The 21628-nt window shown below is 35.4% G+C and overlaps 2 protein-coding genes across 3 annotated transcripts; both read left to right on the forward strand.

Annotated features, from left to right (window-relative positions):
- Positions 1–5475: 5475 nt before the first annotated feature.
- LOC148627157 (52 kDa repressor of the inhibitor of the protein kinase-like) lies at positions 5476–6738 on the forward strand. Its single transcript, XM_088564815.1, has 2 exons — positions 5476–5560; positions 5948–6738. The coding sequence occupies exons 1-2, from the start codon at positions 5476–5478 to the stop codon at positions 6736–6738; spliced, it is 876 nt and encodes a 291-aa protein (XP_088420941.1).
- A 667-nt stretch (positions 6739–7405) lies between these two features.
- LOC148627158 (2'-5'-oligoadenylate synthase 1A-like) lies at positions 7406–12965 on the forward strand. Of its 2 annotated transcripts, none has more exons than XM_088568781.1 (7): positions 7406–7477; positions 7973–8046; positions 9191–9382; positions 9905–10175; positions 10650–10819; positions 11105–11283; positions 11554–12965. In XM_088568781.1, exons 1-7 carry the CDS (start codon positions 7471–7473, stop codon positions 11717–11719), a joined length of 1059 nt encoding a protein of 352 aa, XP_088424907.1. In that variant the 5' UTR covers positions 7406–7470; the 3' UTR covers positions 11720–12965. The 2 variants fall into 2 exon arrangements, with proteins under 2 accessions (XP_088424907.1, XP_088424897.1); XM_088568771.1 differs by having other exon boundaries at positions 7464–7568.
- Positions 12966–21628: the final 8663 nt, after the last annotated feature.

Genomic DNA, 21628 nt, shown 5'->3' on the forward strand with positions numbered 1-21628 from the left:
ATTACTCAAAAATGCTGCCACTATTTTTTGTGCAAACTTTGGTGGATTACTTATTTATATTGATCTAACCTCCTTTCCAATTTTTCTATTTAGAGTTATTAGACTTCATTCATAAAAAAGGGGTTTCAAACGGGCTATAACTCAGTAGTGGTTGCAACGATTTCCATGAATTTTCAGAAAATAGTTCATTTCTTTTGATGTTAGTTCCCTCTTCAATTGTTATCAATATCTGATTTTCTGAGGCTTTATTGATCATAAAAAAGTTGGATTTCCAATAACTACTCAACAACTCAAAAGAATAAGACAACTTCAATGCCACTTTGTTAAATCTGGTTATTTATTCAATGTAAGTGAATTTTGTGTCCATATCTGCCCCATTTGTTCAGGATTTGACATCTGTTGGGGCATCCAGCATTGTTTTGTTTTAATGTTCATTTTCTGCTTTAATATGGTCAGCAGTTTATAAAACCTACAGTTCTCTTTTTATGTTGTATGAGTTTGTGTCAAATTGTTTATATGTCATGTCATGTATTGTATTCTATGTCGAGGTTCTACAAAGCTAATATATTTATGTTAGTACCAAAAAAGCCGAAAAAAACTAGGGAAACTGTAAGCAATGCTCACTAAATTGACATCCCAGCGCCATTATTCAATAATTTGACCCTTTTGTCATACAAATTAGTTTGGATCATGATCTAATTAAGAGGTGTACTTTTCTTTGTTTAGTTAATATTCTGTGACAAATTCTTAAAATTCTATTCATTGAGGTAGGAGAAATGACAGATAAGAGATAAATGCCCCATGGCCAAATATTCATAAATTACTAAGTTTACATTTTGTTATATGATACCCCTAAATTAATTTGATCAAAATATAAAATATGAGGTGCACAATGATTATATGTATTAATCATTGAATGAAAGTTTCTTTAAATTCCATTCAGTGGTGTTGGATGGGTTACAGATTAGAGATGGGTACCCCACGCCCCTTAGCGTAAATGAAAAAGTTTAGTATTCTGGATATTAATTTGGATAAAAATCTATTATAAGTGGTGCAAAATGGGAATATGTAGAAACCATTGTGTGAAAGTTCTACACATTCCAATCAGTGGTGTAGGAAGAGAAACTGATAAGAGATGGGTTCATTCTGCGTAATGGATGAAAGGGAGAAAGGATACCCACCCTCTAAGTTGTAAGTCGATAAAAGTCGCACAATTTCAGCACTTAATCAATTTTGTGAAAATATCTAATTTGATGTCATTGGAGGAGTATCGGATAAAAGAGGGATGTCAAGCTTTGTAGCGGACTTAAGCACACACACACACACACACACACACACACACACACACAGGTTTTTTAAATCGTTATAATATTCACCTTGTCATAACTGTCTGTATTGAAGAAACGGCACATACCATTTTATCTTGAATTTTGGTGGATGTAAGATATTAAACATGGAGAGATACATTAATTAAATGCCGCCACTAAGAGTAACGGACGCACTTTAACTATCAGTCTGTCATTCCGTAACAAATCGTGTCAGGGCTGTAATTTTGCTTTGTCTTTTGTTGTATGCTTTTGATATCGGGCATACAGGTAGATCAGCTAAAAACAGTGTCTTGTCTGACATAATTGGTGACATTTAACCTTGAACCTTGACTTCAAGGTCAAATTGATTATTTAATGCATGGCTGATGTACAGCATGTTTACCAGATTTACCATAGGGGGGCACACAGTAATGGATTCCTTTTTAACGGTATCTAGTTCTTTCATAATTGGAACAACGAATATGGCGCTCATTTATTTAAATGTAATCTCTAAATTTAATTGTTTTCTGTTACCTTTACATCTAAATTTGACCATTATAGGTACTTTTTACATCTACATTTTCCATTATCAGTTTATTTGGTTCTCAGGAATGATCGGATATAAATTTCGGTTTTACCATTATATGGCCTTTTTGTGTTTCCGTCTTCATAAGTATAGCTGGTGTCAACTGACTACGGGACAGTGTAGTGTGACGCCTGTCTTAATTTTCTATCTGTTCGTTCACGATCATTTCTCACGCTTGACAGTGTGAAGGGATATTATTATGACATATCATGACCCTGAGACCGTTAGGAGTTCTAAACTTTCATGTATTTTCATATTGTGTGGCCTGATTTGATTTACAACATGACCAGAGTAATTTACACTAGCGCTTTCATGTTTACACACAATCTTCAGGTGTGTACAGATATCAGTATAGTTACTGTAGCTAACAGGAGCGTAGCTGCCTATACGCAAATACGCAGTTGCGTACTTTCGGAAAAAGTAACAAAAATAAATACACACATTTTAAAGGATGAAATAAAGGTTTTATGCAATGACATTATCCTTTTTAATACATAATGATACTCCAATATACACCATAAAGTAATTCGCGATATCAAAACCATCAATTCCGGAAATTTTGTACTTCTCCGTATACATACGTTTACGTTTTACTCTCTGAAAGTTTGTTTTGCACGAACTCGAAGTTCAAAATGGCTTCTTCATCAAAATCAATAACAATCTTCAGAAAGTTTTTCCTCACCTTATCCAGATATATTGAAGCCTGAATCTCGTTCAGTGACTTCCACGAGCGATGACGACAAATACAATGTGTTAACTCTGAAATGGGAAAACGTTGACAGATACAATTTTCCAGCTAGGTAACGTATGATATTCATAATATCCCGAAATTTCATCTTAAATAAAGGAACTGTTATAAATAATATGACTTTCGTCCATAAATGGCCTTCCTTGGCTCCTATCGGTGGAATCCTTATTTAGTTTCTATAGTAGTCCGTCCCGTCCGTTCGTACGTCTGGACTCACCGGATCAACTTGAGCTGCATACATTTAATCAGAAGATGCAGATTATATATTTGAAGCTTCCACGTTTATTTTGGAACTTAAATGAACGTTTTGGTTTGTTATTTTTCACTCAAATGTAGAACGCAAAGGATTAATTATGTTGCCGAAAATATTTGGTTGAATACTTCGGAAGGGTATTAGGTGACTGATGTTTGCGTTATTATTTCCGATATAGGACCCTGCTTTCTTTTGAGCATCTGACCACATTAACGAATTAATAAGGAGTTCTAGTAGCTTTTGCGTGTTTCCGAAGTTTTCAGCATTTCTCTTTTTACCATGTTTCTTCTGTAATGTTCTTCTTTTCTGCATTTTGTACTCTGATTTTGTTTATTGATCAATAAAAACAGAACACAAAATCCTGTTATTTTTTTTCCTCCTATTTCATTTTAATGATATGCAACTTCCTTTGACCAAATGTGATGAAGGTTTCAAACGTCTTTTTTTTTTTTAATTTTTCAACCAACAAAATAATTTTCGGCTTACAGCTTCATTTTACTAAGTTTTATGTGATTATTTAATAAAGACTAGAAAATGCAATAGCTGGGCCTCCATCCATTAAAACAGTCTTTAGTCGACGGTTACCCTTGTCCTTCCGTCCGTGCTACGTCCGTCCGTACGTACGTCCGCTAATGATTTCTGTCGAAGATTCCTCTGAGCTTGTGTATGAAAGAATGGTTTGATATTTGGTCTGAATCATTGCCGTGGTCCGTCACCCATCTAATTCCTGTTTACCGATTGCCTGAGTGATATTTTATAGACAATTTACTACAAAAAAAGATTTCTCGGCTTGTGTATGAAGGAATGATTTGATATTTAGTCTGAAGCATTGTTATGGTCAGTTGTACCGTGCATCCCTATTCCCGGTCTATCACTTTAAGTCTTAACTACTTCCTGTTTGCTGATCCGAATATATGTATTATACATCAACTTTGTTGAAACTATGGGACTATAAAGATCATGTGTGTCAAATTTGTGGACTGCACGGGTGGGGTGGAGCACGTTCATTAAGGTTCTTCAGTATGTGTGCACAGAGAAAGAGTTGTGGGAGTGGAGATTTTTAATACAGCCACATATCTGTACATATCGGTACCCATTCTAAAATAGATGAGATAATGTAACTGTTGTATCCCTTCCTTAAATTTTCCTTCTTGATATTTGTTGAAGGATTATGTTATCCTTTCTATGCAAATTAAGTCGCTAGAGTCCACATCTTTCGTGTGTCTTAATGTTTAGTTTGAATGATGCAAATAGTCACATCTTTGCCTTTTGTCCCCACCGCAACGCGAGTCAAAAGAGGACCTTAGTATTATAATCTCCGTCCGGTCTTCTGTCCGTCTGTCACATTTAAATTATTATTTTTATGTGGACGCAACTCCTCGGAAACCGTTATATGATTTTTCTGAAATTTTCTACAGCTATAGTTATCTGCCACAATAAATTTAAATGTGGTTGATTGTATCCTTTTTATGCCCCGATCACATAAATGAAAGGAGCATATAAATTTACCCTTGTCCGTCCGTCCCGAAGTGTTTTTGTTTAGGTCCATTTCTCAGCTAGCTACTATACATGGTAGGGCAATGATACTTGGTGAGTAGATGCATCTCAGTTAGTACAGCATGACCACTATTAATTAGGTCAATTTGGCCTACATTTTCCGCTTGAACGACTCTATTCAGCATTTTAGCTCAACTTTGAATTTGGGTTCATTTGAATAACGATCGTGGCATCTCGTGTCTCGTAGACACATTTTCTAGTGTCAAAATTTACGAGAGTTGCACCCATTTCCACTTTTAAGCGACGACCGAAGACACTGGCTACAACACGCGTAGCATACTTGTAAACGTTGTGATAGAACAGTAAACGTAATATTTTCTTCCCTTTGTAGAAAACTGTCAGGCATTGGCTTGAAAGATGCTAAGGAGAAAACGTTGGGCGTATAACCAGTTACAGACTGGAGTAATGCTGGGAAATTTATTAGGGCTCACAATGCTACAGATTCTCATAATGATTTTTTGAAATCTGCTGATAATTTTATTAGCATAATGGAAGGAAAGTCCAAATTACGAGACAAATATCCAGCCAATACGACAAGCAAGTCACAAGAAACAGAAACATTTTGGGCATTATCATTGAGACTATTGTTCTTTGTGGCAATCAGAACGTTGCATTACGAGTAAGCGAGCAAGACAAAAGTAACTTCATTGCCCTTTTGAAATACCGACGCCGTGATAACGAACTCTTAAGGGAACATCTCGATTCAGCTTCAAAGTCTAAATCTTTTAACAAATCGACGTATCTTTCGGCCGAAATTCAAAACGGAATAATTGATATATGTGGTGACATGATTAGTGGTGACATCGTAAGCGCTTGTAATAATGCCACTTGTTTCGCCTTCATCGCAGACGAAGCAACCGATGTTGCAACCATTGAACAGATGGCACTTTGTCTAAGGTTTTATGACGAAGAATGCATCCGAGAGGAATTTATTGGGTTTGCTGAATGCAAATTGACGACCGGTGAAGCACTCACAGATTCGTTTTTAGATAACCTTCGCACGAAAGGCGTTATTATAGACGAAATGCGGGGACAGGGATATGACGGTGCTGCCAACATGTCGGGCAAATATCGGGGAGTGCAGGCGAGAATTCGAGAGGTGGTACCAGGTGCGGTGTACACCCACTGTAAGGCGCATAACCTTAATTTGTCTATTGTACATGCATGTAAGGAGCCCATAATAAGAAACCTTATGAATTCTCTACAAGAAATTGCATTCATGTTCGATTATTCAGGTAAAAAACTTGGAATATTTAAGGCACAGCTTTCAGATGATGACGCAGCTCGAGCGAATATGGAAGGTCGTCAAAAACTCAAAACTCTGTGTGAAACGCGATGGGCTTCACGATAGGATGCTTTGTATACGTTCAAGGCAGCTTATTCGACCGTCCATTCTGCTCTAGACGAGCTCTCTACAGAACACAATGATGCAAAAGCCGGTCCATACAAAACAGCTATTGAACAATTTAGTTTTATTGTAACACTTGTTGCTACAGAGCACATACTATCGTCTTTGGTGCCATTGTCAAATCTTCTACAGAAAAAAGACTGTGACCTTTATGAGGCATTAGATGAATCCAAAGTTGTAATTCGTCTTATGAACGACGAAAGAAATGACATAGGAGTATGGAACGCACTGTACAACGTAGCTGTTGATCTTGCTGGAACCGTGGAAGTTGATGCCAGTATGCCCAGAAATCGTGGTCGACAACGGAATAGGCCAAATGCACTAGCCGAAAATCCGTCGGAGTACTGGAGGCTAAATATGTACATTCCCTTTATTGATCACCTAATTGCAGAACTAAATGTCCGATTAATTACAGCTGAACCTCGATTCTGTGCACAGCATCTTTTGCCGACTAAAGCTAATAATCTTAATGTAACAATTGTGGATACGCTATTCGATACTTGCTCCGACGACATCACATTATCCAAAGATGAATTCAGATCAGAACTTATTCGTTGGAAAACGAAGTGGTCTGAACCAGTAGATAAGGTTCCGGATAACCTACAAGGTACGCTAAATGTGACCAATAAGGATCTGTATCCAGCTGTATATGTTATTCTTAACATATTTGCATGCATGCCTGTATCAACAGCAACGGCCGAGCGCTCGTTTAGCACCATGCGCCGAGTTAAAACTTACTTGCGGAACACCATGACAACAAGGCGGTTGTCGGGACTTGGTTTACTAAACATTTACAGGGAACGTGAAATTAATACAGATCGAGTCTTGGATGTCTTTTGGAGAAAGAAGGAGAGAAAATGGGCACTGATGTTTAAGTGACTGGATTGAATAATACAAAAAAAATATGTATCTGTTAAGAATAGAGTTGGTTTTTTTTATTTAATTGAACATATGGTGTCTGATTTGTCTTTGGATTGCTAGACTGACTCTCTGAACATTCAGAAATGTAATTTGAACACTTTGAATCAGCCTTTAACTTGATCTAATAGCATAGATGTCACACCGTGGCAAGTTATGGTGAAAAATTGAATATTTTAAAATTTCGTTCCATTTGTTATTGACAGAAGGGATACGTTCAACCAGAACTTATAATTTTTTTTCCAAGTCTTTATTTGTGTACTGGCCGTATTTTCCCCAATTGAAAAGTAAATTTGATTTTCCATATCCCAAAATTTATCATATATGCATACCATGAACGTAGCATAGGCTCTGAAAAACTGGCTCCAAAATCTTAAATTCAGTAGTTTCCCTCAGGGCTTTGCCTTGCCGGACTCAATCGGGGCCTTGAGCGACCCCCCCCCCCCCAAGACCCCTCGCCGTAATTTTGCGTACTACTAAAACAGGCCTAGCTACGCCGCTGGCTAAGTAACGTTGTTGGCTATCGTGACTATATATATATATATATATATATATATATATATATATATATATATATATATATATATATATATATATATATATATATATATATATTGTTTTGATCGATGGCACATTTAACGAACTTTTACATCGTGATTTCCATAAACTTTAAATCGAAAGTAGAATTTAGAAATGAAGCGTAAGTAACCTTAATAATTTTCTGAATCGCGAATAGTTATCAGCCATATTTCCATAAACTTTAAATCGAAAGTAGAATTTAGAAATGAAGCGTAAGTAACCTTAATAATTTTCTGAATCGCGAATAGTTATCAGCCATATTGGCTTTTTTTCCCTTTTTTTTTTTTGGTTTTTTTTTTATTTTTTATCTTTATTTTTTTGTTTATATAAGTACTTGCACGCTCGTACTATATGTATATTCCACGCACTAATAGCACAACTCACAAACTACTGGTTTAATAGAAAATTGGAATGAAGATGAGATATTGCACAAAAGAAAAGCAAAATATTTTCTGAAACTACGTACATGTGTGAAACTGATTTATTTTATTTATGTTTGTTCGATTAATATAATGTATAGCTCTTTACTTTTAAACCATATTGTTGTTTGTGTGTTATTTCACTCGAAAAAAAATTACAATTTATGATTGTTTGTATATTTTTTTATCATTTTCAGCGAAAGTTTATTCGATCTTGAGCGTATTGGCCCTCCTTGCCATTGTGAATGGGGACCTTTTCTACGGACCTGAGGTAATCTTCATTATTGGTATAAAACACGTGTGAACACTTCAGAATTCTTTCCCTTCTCTCTTTTATATTCAAATCATAATGAAGATTTTATTGCAATATACTGTTAGAACTATTATGTCGGCACATTGGAAAGGCGGTCATCATAGTGTAAAGATTTGAGCGTACATTTGTTTAAGAGTCATTTGCTGTATAGACATTTTGTGTGCATATTAAATTATAAAAAAACCTAGGTTGATCGATGTACAGGAAGATAGATAGGTAGGTAATAGTATGGCAAGCCAAAGTGGACAAAAATGAGTATTTTCTAATATTAAAAAATGATTTTTTAATATTACAAATTCATTTTGTAATATTACAAATAAGATTTCTTATGTCACAAAACACTTTTTTAATATTAAAAAATCAGTTTTTAATATTAAAAATTCAATTGAATTTCTAATATTAAAAAACTATTTTTTAATATTAGAAAATCAATTTGTAATATAAAAAAAATGTGACTGATTTTGCAATATTGCAAAGTGATTTTCTAATTTTACAAATTCATTTTCTAATATTACAAATTCAATTTGTAATATTACAAAATGTGTGATGTTTTGTGATATTATTAATTCAGGACTTTGTAATATTAGAAAATATTAGAATTTTTAATACTACAAAATGAATTTCTTATGTTAAAAAATCTTTTCTAATATTAAAAAAATGATTTTGTAATATTAAAAATTCATTTTCTAATATTACAAAATAGTGATTTTTGTCCACTTTGGCTTGCCATATAAGTAGGTAGGTATAGAGAGCAGGTGTGTAGGTAAGGTTGGAGTGTACACGATAGCTAGGTAGGTACGTGTTAAGTGTATGATGGTAGGAGTAGGGGGTATAGTCAGATTGTAGGTAAATAGTCTTTAAGGTAATTCATACCTAGAGCAGGTCGGATATATGCATGGTTAGTATATAATGTATAGTAAAATGAAAAAGATGTATTATGTGTTTTTATACCTATGAATACCTTTAATGTTGAACTGGTACTTCTGTTACCAGGACAAAACACAAGTCTGACATATGTACAGTCACTAACTTAGTTAAGACGCACATTCCGATCGGCTTTTTAGTGCAGTACATTATGATAAAATTTGTGTATATTTTTTAGACTGAAGATGATCATGCAACAGATAAAGACGACTTTGTTGGTCGTCACCATGGCGAATCCATACCAAAATTCATCGATAGAGTAGTAAACCCAAAAGAAGTCTACCTCCAGAAATTAGGCAAAGCAATACACAGCGTGGCAGAGCTGATGAAAAGTAAACTTGTTATGTTCAAAGTGTCATCCACGGTTAAGGTATTAAATTTTGTAATGGAAAATCATTCTGATAGATTTAATTACATTTTTTAGTATGGATTTTTCATGGAGAATTTTCGTTTGCTAAATAAAAAAAACACACACACAAACGATTAAAATTATCATGTAATAGTAAACATAAAAATAATTTTGCCGGTTTATTTTAATTTATTCTGTTCAAATATTATTGCCCCGTGCGTGTCCGGGTGTCAAAAGAATAGGCCCGCAGATACCACATTCCTCGCACGTTAAAGAACCCTGCTGTGGTATTCGATAGGAGTAGGAACCATAGGGCTCCGCCACAAGAGGCTAAATTGCCCGACCCTGCCCACCTCTCCCTATTTCCAGTGACAATCAAAATTCGTCGACTCTATTATCCTTGTGTCTATCACATTTTTCATTTCATCATCATTTAATGTTTATTTGATCAGCCATTTCATGATCATCGCCCGGATATAGCTGAAATATTGCTGTTTTGACGTTTAACACCAACAATCAATCAATCAAATATTTTATACATAGGGAGGTTCACTGGGTAAAGGAACTGCAGTGAGGGACATGGCTGACGCTGATTTGCTATTTCCATTACGAGAAATTAACTCAGTAGAAAAACAAAAAGAGAAGCTTCCAGAAATTCTGAAAGTGTTACAAGGATCATTAGATAAATCGCCACACAAGATTACAGGAATTAAAAGGACGCCATTTACAATTCAATTCAAAATCATGATAGATGGAAATTATGAGGAAGTCGACTTGCTGCCTATAATGGATTTAAAATCAAAAATTGGCCATCGTAAGTTTTCTAGGTCTAACATTAGACTTTTTGGTATAACAAACAAAAAACGGTATTTACTGATGCACAATACTTTAATTCAATATGTGATAATTTGCTTCTTTTTTTTTTTTTTTTTTGAATACCACCTTTTGAAGGATGGCAGTTTTTTTGTGATTTATGATTTTGCTCCCTACAACTGTAAAAATTTAATTATGTCATTTAAGAATAAATGATTTTCTTTCGGATAAATCCCTTTATCATAAGACTACAAAAAATAAACTCGTTGAAAAGCAGACACAGAATATATAACCGATTGGTAATACATGTAAGTAAGAATAACTGCGCTTTGATCAGATGTAGTCGATTTTTCATTTTTATCGATACATTTCTGCTTATTAACTTATTTGTATAGGTCTAGGTACATCAAGTAGTAGGAACTGAAAAATATCAAAATTTTAAAGACAACATTATAAATAGTTGTTTTAATTTCAGCCACGAAGGATAATCTGAAACAGATCTATGTTGATATGAAGAAACATCCGGACCGAAGAGACTACTACGGCAAATGTTTAGCATTTCTACAAGTCAACTTTGTAAAACAGTTTAACGAAAAGGTCAAGAAGGTCATAAGATTACTGAAATACTGGACAAAAACGAGAAAGGTGATTTATTTGCTTCGTAGTAAGAATTCAAATAGAATTACATTACAAAAGTTTTTACAAATTTTTTACAAAATTTTAAATAATGGAACATAAACATTGTTTATTTTCCGAAATATGACCACGAGATAATTCGTTTACAGAGAGATAGTTGCGTACTTTTTCATTTAGTATTACAATTGCATTCATATGCAAGTTGACAGTTTTTGCTTACTGAGCATTTTGACATAATTGAATGTTGAATATTTAGGAGAGATGTTTGTATAAAATAGCTTCATTAATCTTTAGCATGCACTCAAGTCATATGGAGCAGAGCTGGTTGTGATTAAAACTTACGAGGATATGGGGTCACCTTCATCGGTAAAGGAGCTTGACTTAATGATTAACGTATTCGAGTCCCTGTCGGATCTTAAGTCACTCAGAATATCATGGAACACTTACTACAATCCCAAGGACTATGACATTCCGTGAGTTTAACACAGTAAGAAAACTTGTCCTGACGAAGTGAACAGACTTTATTTTCTTTATTTATTTTATTCAGTTCTCACTTACATTCGGACTTTTATACGATACAGAAAGTTATTTTGTCAACATTGAACATCGTTAAAATGTGTAGTCATGCCTTTGTTTGTGGTATTTGCAAACTATCGTACCGAATTCGCAAAGAAGCAGTTCATTTTTTACAAATGCGGATCTAATCACTTACAAATAGATAAAAATGATAACATTTATTTCAGAACGGCTCCATATATCCTAGATCCAGCTTTTCCTTACCACAACTTAATCCGACAGAAATCTGGTGGAATTGACGACAAGTACGTCCACCTAGAAAGAGATGCAAAGAAAATATTGAGAGTTTTGAAGCAACAGCGACTTGCCAATGACGGACACTCCGAACTGTAAATATCAACAAAGTGTACTGGCCGGATGAAATTAATTGTGTTTCTATTAACGCGTATCTATATATCGATCTTTTACAGATATTTTTGTTCAAGTAGAATTTTATGCTTTACAATTTCAAATTTCGATGCTGCGCATGACAAAATGTAATACGTTTCTTTATTGGTTGTTGTTGAAGTTTTGGCGTTTGAAATACGACGTTAATTGCCACGTCATTGATACGCTTAATGATCCAAAGAACGGATCTGTATCCATTGCGATTTATTGCGAGAGGTTTGTTTGAGGTACATTGAGGCTTTTCCGAATTATTCACACATTTTAAGCTGGAAGTTGTCATACCTTTTACATAGGGAGTATAACATCCACCACCACCACCACCACTCCCCCCCCCAAAAAAAAAAAAAAACACCAACATCCAACAAGCCAAAAACAAAAGCTTCAGCAATTTGTTGTAGATTCGTGAAAATGTGAAAAACAATTAAGTTCAACAAAAAAGTTCGCGATAGCTGCCCACAAGAGGTAAATTTGCAAAGACGTTTGCGGTAATGCCATGAAAGTTGATTCAGGTTAAAACATGTTTAAAGATTATAAAAAGGTAAACCTTGGCCACCAATTATCTCGACTCCCAAAAATAAGGGCCTATTGCAAGCGACACTTGGTGGTATCATGGAAGCGTGCTCGACTCGAGTGCTGGATGCCGTTGGTTCGATTCCTTTCCGAGTCACGCTAAAGATTTTTAAGATAAACTCTTAGTCACTGTGCTTCCCCGCTAAATAAGTAAAAAATAGGAGTAAGAGTGATGACTAAGAGTCAGAAAAGTGTGTTCACTAAACAAGACAAACAATATAACTCCAAGCACAAACCGAACCTAGATCTACTTATGATTTTGAGTTTTGGGACTTCCGTATATGTTAATGACCGACACGTGTACAAATCTACGTCTAACATAATACCATTTTTGTGCAATGTGTATGCTGAAACTATGCATAACGATAAGAGCTGCTCAGTTATTCAACTATTAAAATGGGCTGTTTATGCAAGTTTTGTCCTTTATATTTGAACCAATCAAAGATTATGTCAATGTAAAGGATAAATCATTTTGGATTTCGTGTGTGTGTGTGTTAATTTTTTTTTTTTTTTTGGAGTCTGCTATGACTATATGAATATATTCCTCAGACAAAATCTTTTGAATGTATAAATGTACTTAAACAACATGCACCTGTGTTATATTAAAATGATGAAAACCTTTTTCTGTAACTATATAGTACATGAAATATTGAGTTGCGAATTGATAATATAACGTGTTCATAGCTGTTAGTTAAGTACAAAATCTTACAATGAGCCAGTTAGATTCAGTACGTGTTTGCTTACAAATTTTGGAATACATATCTCCAACAGAAAGCATTGATGAACTAAGAAAATATACCATGCACGTACACATTGATACTATTTATCCAGGTGAAACCTGACGCTGCTTTTTCATTACTCACCAATTAGAGCATGCAATGGTCCCCTGCCGGATATTCAATTTTGTTATTTCGCAATTAAATAAAGCTAGAGAACCAGTAATGTAATATTCCACCAATCATAAATGCGGTTACTTATCTATCAACTATTGGCTGACCTTGACACTGTCGAAGTTGATTTGATCGACATGTTTTTACATCGTTAGTAGAAACATTTTTTTCTTGCCTTATGCGAATGGTTCTCCCGCTCATTTTGTAATGTTATATGTATTAATTAAAAGTGGCGACAAAATAGCCTTTTCCTCTATTTTTTTCACTCTTCATGAGAGTGTAAGATAAAAAGATAGCAACGCAACCTGAGAATTACGGAAATTGTCATTTGGTGGTTCTAAATGTCGGCGGGTATTTAGTTTAGCGGCTATTATGTGTTTGTAAGTTGAGCGAAACTTAATTTGAAATAATGCTATTATTATTTCATATATTATTTATTCATTTACTTTCGACTGTCGGGACCTATACAGATTTAACGGACTTTAACTAACCCGTTAAACAACAATAACACCATTTAGTGTCCTATGCATTTTGACCCTTGCCCCGTGCAGGTCCGGGTGTTAAAAGAATAGGCCTACAGTAGCGCTAAGCTTGTCGTTAAAGTCGACTAAATAGTGCTCAGAACACTAGCCGGGGGCTAGGGCGCTCTGCCCACAGAGCAACTGGAATGTGTGCCTCAGGTGGTAGAATGGGGTACCCCTGGCGTGTTACATGCTGGGGTTGCCAGGATATAACATGGAAAACCTGACCACAAACCATAGTGGTGCACCGTGTTGGGAAAGATGCCACGTTCCTCGCACGTTAAAGAGCCCTACTGTGGTATTCTCCCGGAGTAGGAACCATAGGGCTCCGCCACGGGAGGCTAAATTGTCCGACCCTACTCACCTCTCCCTATTACTAGTGGCAATCAAAATTTGTCGACCCCATTGTCCTTTTGCCCCATCCCTTTTTCATTTCATCATCATTTCATGATCATTTTCTCATGAATTTCATGTTCATTGTCTGAATATAGCTGAAATATTGCTGCTCGGACGTTAAACCCCAACAAACAAACAAACAAACAAATTTTGACCCTTAAACTCATGCATGTTTTTCCTGCGCCTAACTTTCTTAGTACATATATTGAAACCCTTTAACCAACCGTTTTTTGATCCACGCTACAACATATAACACGCGCGGATGGGGATGTCTGACGCTTCCCAATGTATTATAAGTTAGACACTTACAATAGTTACATTGTTCCTTTTCTATTCCTACTATTTCGTGAAAACCTTTTTGCTTTGACATGATATTAAATTCACAATGTATTTTCAGAACTAAAGATTGGTGAAAATTAAACTAGTTGAGTCACAAACAAACAAGCTTGGATTTATATTTTACCCCAGTGACATAACCTTTATTCATTACTAAAAAACTAACAATCAAGTGTGCATAACAAAATAATGTATGGTAGGTCATGAAAAAAAGTGTTTTGTTTATTTTAAGGGGACTGCATTTACGCATACAAATATTGTATGATTCGTTAAAGGACTAGCTCGCCCTTCCACGGTGTGACTGCAACACAAATAGTCAAATCCGGCAGTTGTGCATCTTATAAAATACAAAAAGATAATGCAGTTTTTATCAGCGGTAATGATCAATATGCAGACTACACATTAACATTACTACCAACAACCCCACTTCTCGGTGAGGAGTGGGTAAAACAGCAGGCGATATAAATATATATATATTAAAGTTTAATAATTATAAAACGAACACACCAGTGGTTCTTGGTGTTAAATGCGGGAACATCGAATGAATTAGGTCAACTCTCATTTGACATTCCATTACTTACGAAAGAAAAGTAGCAATAAAGCGGAATATACGAAAATTTCGTGGTATACAATAAAAACAACATACGAAGAATTGCTTGTACAAGAAAAAGGAACTGAAACAGTTTATACAGAAAAAAGAAAAATGTCGCTAATTATATTGAACACAATCGACGCTCTATATCAGTCAATCAAATCAAGCATTGGAAATTATGACTTTTATCTATGAGCAGCACACCCTTTTCCTAAAGGTTGTCTTGTTAGTAGTTGTCTGTGAGTCATACATTCGCAAATTCTAGAAACTTACATGAGGTGAGAGACAAAAACTCCATAAGCTGGAGCAGTTGTGAAAGTCACTGCATGAGAACGGAGTGTTGACAGTAAGAATGTCTACAAAAAAAATTTCGTGTGTGTCATAGATTTTTCTTGTAAACTATTTGGAGATGATTAATTAAGTAATTAAGATCAAACCTTTAACATTTCATCGGAAGTCGAACTAAATGCAAAAGAAGATCTTTGTCCAGATGAAAACAGTCTCAAATTTATAACCAAACAAATTAAACCACCTCCAAATAGGAAGCCTAATTCTGCAACATAAAAGTTCTTCCGTGTACAATACAAAATGAAGCTTTGGTCATTCTGGGATTTTGAATTTTGTAAAATTTGGTAAATAATCTATTAAGTATTTTAAGACAGAAAAGTCTGAATATTTGGCTTGTGAGTATATCAGAAAACCTATAATAAAGTTACATATTTCCGTATGTAGTTAAATCTACATGAACATTTTATTTTCACTGTTACCTTGACTATCCTATTTAAATCAGATAATATAACAGTAGTGAAAGAGTAATAAAGGGAACCAATGTTATAGCGGTAATCAAATGAATGTAATTCAGGGACAAAGACCAGATATGGAAGAGTAATCAAGGGAACCAAGGTTATAGCGGTAATCAAAAGAATGTAATCCAGGGACAAAGACCAGACATGGAAGAGTAATCAAGGGAACCAAGGTCATAGCGGTAATCAAAAGAATGTAATCGAGGGACAAAGACCAGTCACGGAAAACAGACATACACAACAAAGAACATTAAGTAACTCAAATCATACATACAAAGTAACAAAAGTAAATGAGCAACTCGGACTCCACTAAAAACTGGGAGCATGGACCAGGTGCACCGGTAGGGTAAGCGTCCTCTGCTTTTCTAGAAACACCCGCCGAGTTGCTCATAAAAAGTCAAGTCCTAAAAACAGGCATACACAACAAAGAACATAAAGTAACTAAAATCATACGTACAAAGTAACGAAAGCAAATGAGCAACTCGGACTCCACTAAAAACTGGGAGCATGGACCAGGGGCATTGGTAGGGTAAGAGTCTTCTGCTTTTCTAGAAACACCCGCCGAGTTGCTCATAAAAAGTCAAGTCCGGGGTAGACAAACGAGGAAAGGAAAATTATGACCCGTTGAATAAATCAGTTCATGGGGCAGATAGATACACCATAACAATCCACGAGTTCATGATGACGACCATAAAACTTCTGTAGTGATGACTTCAATCTTGTAGCAACATAACCCTGTTCCAGAAGCCAATTTGTTAGAATTATAGCGCGATACAAAAGTCTGCGAAGTTTCGGCAAGCTCTGGCATAACGTATGAGTTGTGATATGAACACTCCATACGCAAGTGCTGAAGGGATGTTGCCACAGATGAAAGGAAAGTTGACAATTTTGAATGAAAAGTCATCACGTTTGTCGTAAAGTTTGGCCAGTAGTTTTCCTTTACCATCGATTTCTAAGTGTAGGTCAAGATATGAGACTGACTTCACAGGGTCTGTAGTATTCTTTATTTCAAGTTCTTTGGGATAGATGCGATGTATCAAATCTCCGAAATTAGGATTGTTTAAAGATAATACGTCATCTATATAGCGGAAACTGAGATTAAAGGATCTAGCCAAACGATATCCTTTCTTTCGGATCAGATCAGCCATAAAGGCCGCCTCATGAGAGTGAAGGAATGTGTCAGCAAAAAAAGGAGCACAATTTGTTCCCATTGGAATGCCGACCGTTTGTTGAAAAATACGTCCACCACACTTGACAAATATGTTGGCGATTAAAAATTCCTCTGTATATTTGGAAGATGATTGGGAATTATTTCTTACAAAGTATGAGGAATCTCTACCAAGATGTATATATTTGTATCTAGTGTACCATCCTTTTTGGAAAAACAACGATGTATAATGTTTTTAAGTCGTGATTTTAACTGAGTATGGGGAATAGAAGTATACAGTGTTGAAAAATCATAGGTTTTAATGCTATTATATTCAGATAATAGTCTTGAACTGATTGTCTCCAAAAGATCTTTCGACTTTTTCAGGATCCACATTGAATACCACTACGGGAGTAACAAGTATTGTGGTAGGACTGTAGACCCTCCTTGACAGTTGTAAGTATAGAAGTTAAAAGTTTTGAAAGAGGTTTGCTGGTACATTTGCAGATCCAGCTATGAAACGTTGTTTGTATGGATTCTTGTGGAGTTTAGGAATCCAGTACATAGACGGTAAATCACAATCATCGTCCTTGGTAGAGGGACCATAAGAAGACAGCACAGATTTATGGTTTTCCACAATCTCTTCTTTGGAGAGTGTGGTAGCAGTAAAGGTCTTATAACTGCTATTATTTTCCACGTTTACCTCTGATAATAAACATTGGATGTAAAACGTTTTGCAGACAAAAATAATGTTGTTTTGGGCTTTGTCTGCTGGTACGACAACATATTTGTCATGTATAGTAGACAATGTTTTTGTTACATCGGGGTCTTTGAAAACTGATGTAGCCTTAGCACCCATTGACCTACTTAAAACTTTCATTCGTTTCAAAATTAAAGACCTCACGGTCTTTAACCACTCTGACAGTGAATCAGTGTCATCTTGTTCTCGTTTCATCCATTTTCTTGCATAGTCCTCGACGGCATCCATAAGAACTTTAAAGCTATAATTCCAATTTATGGAGCGTGGTTCACGGTACTTGGGACCTTTAGAAAAGATATTACGCAGAGATTTGTTTTCGATGATGGTTAAATCTCCTGTAACGACGTGACCAGAAGGACCATATTTGAATGGAGAGTTTTTGCAAGAACAGTTAGGTGGTTTAGCTTTGAAGTCCTCAATCTCGAGGTTCTGCAATAGCTTTTTATAATTGAAAATTTTGGATGCAATGGGTGAAGTATAGGAATATGAAATAAATGGCATGGATTTGTCTTTGAAATATGGGAGAATTTTGTTGGTAACGTTTTTGTGATGGAGGATGCGAGCCAAATTAATTGCATCTATACCTTTGTTGACAAACGGTAGTGGAAGAAATGATCGTTTTTCTTCATCTTGACTTTTCACACAAACTGATTGAAAGAGTCCGTGGAATAGAGTATCCAAAATGATGGCAACAAGTCTGTATACTGATGATGTGGAGTCAGAAACAGATTGTCAAGACTTGTTTTGTAAATAAATAGAATAAATAATGTGATGAAGTCCAACGGGTTTTTGTATGAAAGGAAGGAGACCATCTATGGAGACATCATGTAACTTAGGTGACGTATAGGTGCGATGGCCATGACTCCTTTCCCGTCTTTGATTTTTGTCAAATAAATTCATCACATTTATGCTATTGTTATATTGGCTTGAAAGGTTTCCTATACTTTTGATGTTGACATTGCATCCGTAAGGTATTGCAGTACCTAGTTTGCGTATCCAGTACTCCTCTCTTTCCCTACGATAGTTTTTACTTAGAACGGGACTGTAGGTAGGATGGTAAATATTTTCTACAATACGAACTTTCATAGAGAGGATTGAATGATCTTGATGATGAAAGTATTGATAAACTGTTGGGAATTTGGTGTTAATTCCCAAACGATGACCGCACATTATTTTGTTTAATCGTTCTTGCGTTTCTCCGACATATACTAAACCACATTAGTTGCATTCTAATCCATATATTAAGTTTGTTAATTTGCAACTTAAGTCATCGTGACTTTTTGAATGGAAGGTTTTGTTTGGAACTGGAGAAGTAAGAGTCGGTTATAAGAATGTTGCATGTTTTGCAATTTATTAATACCACATTTTGATATGGTACAATGTGATTCGTCATCGTTGTAGTCAAATATATCATTTAAAGTGATGGAACATGGTTTGATAATTTTGAAATAGTCAGAATATTTGCACTGTTAATGTTAATGTTTTAACAACAAAAAATTATTATCACTTTTTTTCTTTGCCGTGTTTACAGCGACGGCCAAAGTTTTAGGACTCAATGTGACATGATGAAACCCTCTATAGTCATGAGAGGCCATCCAAGCAAAGTTCTAGATGGAGCAATCACATCAGTTTACCAGATTAATAGATCTGAGTCTATGAAAAAGAGGGCGAGAAACACAACTGACTATGTTCTTTTGGTTTTGACATATCATACTTCCTCAAAATGCTGCAGTCCAGAATATTATGATTCGCAACTTGAAATACATAGTGCTTAAAGACAGTATTCAACGTTTTGCTTCCCATTATTGCTAGAGAAAAGGAAAGAGTCTGGAAGCGCACCTTATTACGAGTTCTTTTCAGATTGCAACTAGACTTCATCCTATCATTCAAAAAGGTACAAACAGTGGATTCAATCACGCTGTTCGGCGTATCCTTTTACTTGGAAAACTGACGAGGTCGTCGGGCCAGTCAGTGTCTTCAAGTAATATGATGGTGGAATATCTATGGAGTCTTATCAGCTTGGATAACACGATAAATATCGAATATACAAGCATGTTGTTAGGTTACGAAGATAAACTTCGAAGGTCAATATTACTTTTTCGCGGGATATTACATTCCTCCTTTACTGTGAATGAAATAAATAATTAATAAAAAACAGTCTATGAACTTCTTTGTACTCAATCGTCTCTTTATTAAGTATTTGTAATATTGTGGTACGCGTCTGTCTTTGGACTATCTTTGCGGTCCGAGAAATATTTTCACAGCCTCTGTTGCAATTATTTGATTTCTTGACACTGGTCTCTCTCTTTTTTTTCTTCTTAACAGTCTCCCTTTTAAACCCGCCCACCCGCGCCTGTCTTGCATTATCTTCATCTGTATCATCATCTTTTTGTAAGTGTGTGAATATCATGTCATTCACATTCTTGTATTTGCTTGCACCCCAAATAACTTCTTTACCATCTGTTTTTCATCTGGCACTGATCATAGATCCATTTACTCTATAGACAATGAAAAATTCAGGTTCATAAGCTGTTGAGTTTTTTTGTTTTGATTTTTTTGCAGTAGTATATAATTGCTGGGTGCTAGGCAATGATGTTTTGTGTTTCGGTTTTCTGCGTATGTTTTTATCTTCTTCTTGTATTGTGTATGTCTTTCATCTATTTCGTCGTCTTGATGAGAAATTATGTAGTCGGTTCTCAATGTATATCCAAGTTTTGTGGTCATTTCATTAGCGCTTCGTACGGTGATGCTCCTTTTCCTAAGAATGATAACCCATTTCTTGCACTGCTGTTATACTATCTTTATTCTGAATGTTTGTGATTTGTTCTGTCTTGTTTAGTAGTTCCGTAAAAGCTTTAGCTTCGTAGCTTGCTCTTAGGTGTCCTGGTGTAACTTTGTGGTGTTTTTTTTTAACCTTGTCAATGTAAATATCCTCCTGAGCTTTACTTTTTTTTTGCTTGCAAGCTGTTGTATCTCTACTCTGGATATCGTGTTCGTTTGTTTAATATTTCAAAATTGTAATCTCCATCCTAATAAGGTCTTCCGAAATCTATGGATACAATTTCCCCCAGGCTTCTCTGAAATACTTGTCATTTTCAGTGGTTTCTGTGTGTGTTGTTTTGTCGTCACTTGACATTCGTAACATTGTCCAACATCTACCAATCGAATCATTGTCGGAAGCCAATATTTTTCCCTAAGCATCGTTTTATTTATTTATTTATTTTTTTGTTGTTGTTGTCATTCCTAGATTCCCATACTGTGAGCAGCTCGTACGACTTTCTTGTCCAATACTGGTTCAATCTGAACACTTATTTTTCCGCTACATAGAAGTTTTCTCTCGTGTGATATACGGCGAAATATCATCGTCCTTTTTGTAGCGCTCCCAGTCTCCTTTCAAAATTTTCTCTTTCAGTTTCTGTAATTGTGAGTCGTTGGATGTTTCATCCTGTAACCTCTTCAACACAACAGCGTGTTCACTGTATAACTGCTCTCACTTAGTTATCGATCTGTCTGATTCAGTTTCTTGTAACGGATTTAGCTTAAACATATTTCATTTGTCGAATAACGTACAAAAGTGATTTGACACAAGTACATCTTACTTATGAAGTCTTTGCCAGTTAAAAAAATATACAATAATATTGTTGGCATGCGCATACAGAAATACATTTTTTTAAAATTAATTATATGAAACAGATAAGGAAAGAGAGAAAAAAAGCTTTAAAAGGTTAAATATGGAAGAGAAAAGATAAACAAATTGGGACAAGTCTGCTTTTGTGTCACGGATGCCTGTTCAACGGAAGTAATAAAAACTTAAGCAACAAGGAATCTCTTTGAATGTTT

This window comes from Perna viridis, chromosome 1 (genome assembly GCF_037379345.1).
Source record: "Perna viridis isolate PV_CMFRI_1.1 ecotype Kerala chromosome 1, ASM3737934v1, whole genome shotgun sequence".
Taxonomy (NCBI): Eukaryota; Metazoa; Mollusca; class Bivalvia; order Mytilida; family Mytilidae; genus Perna; species Perna viridis.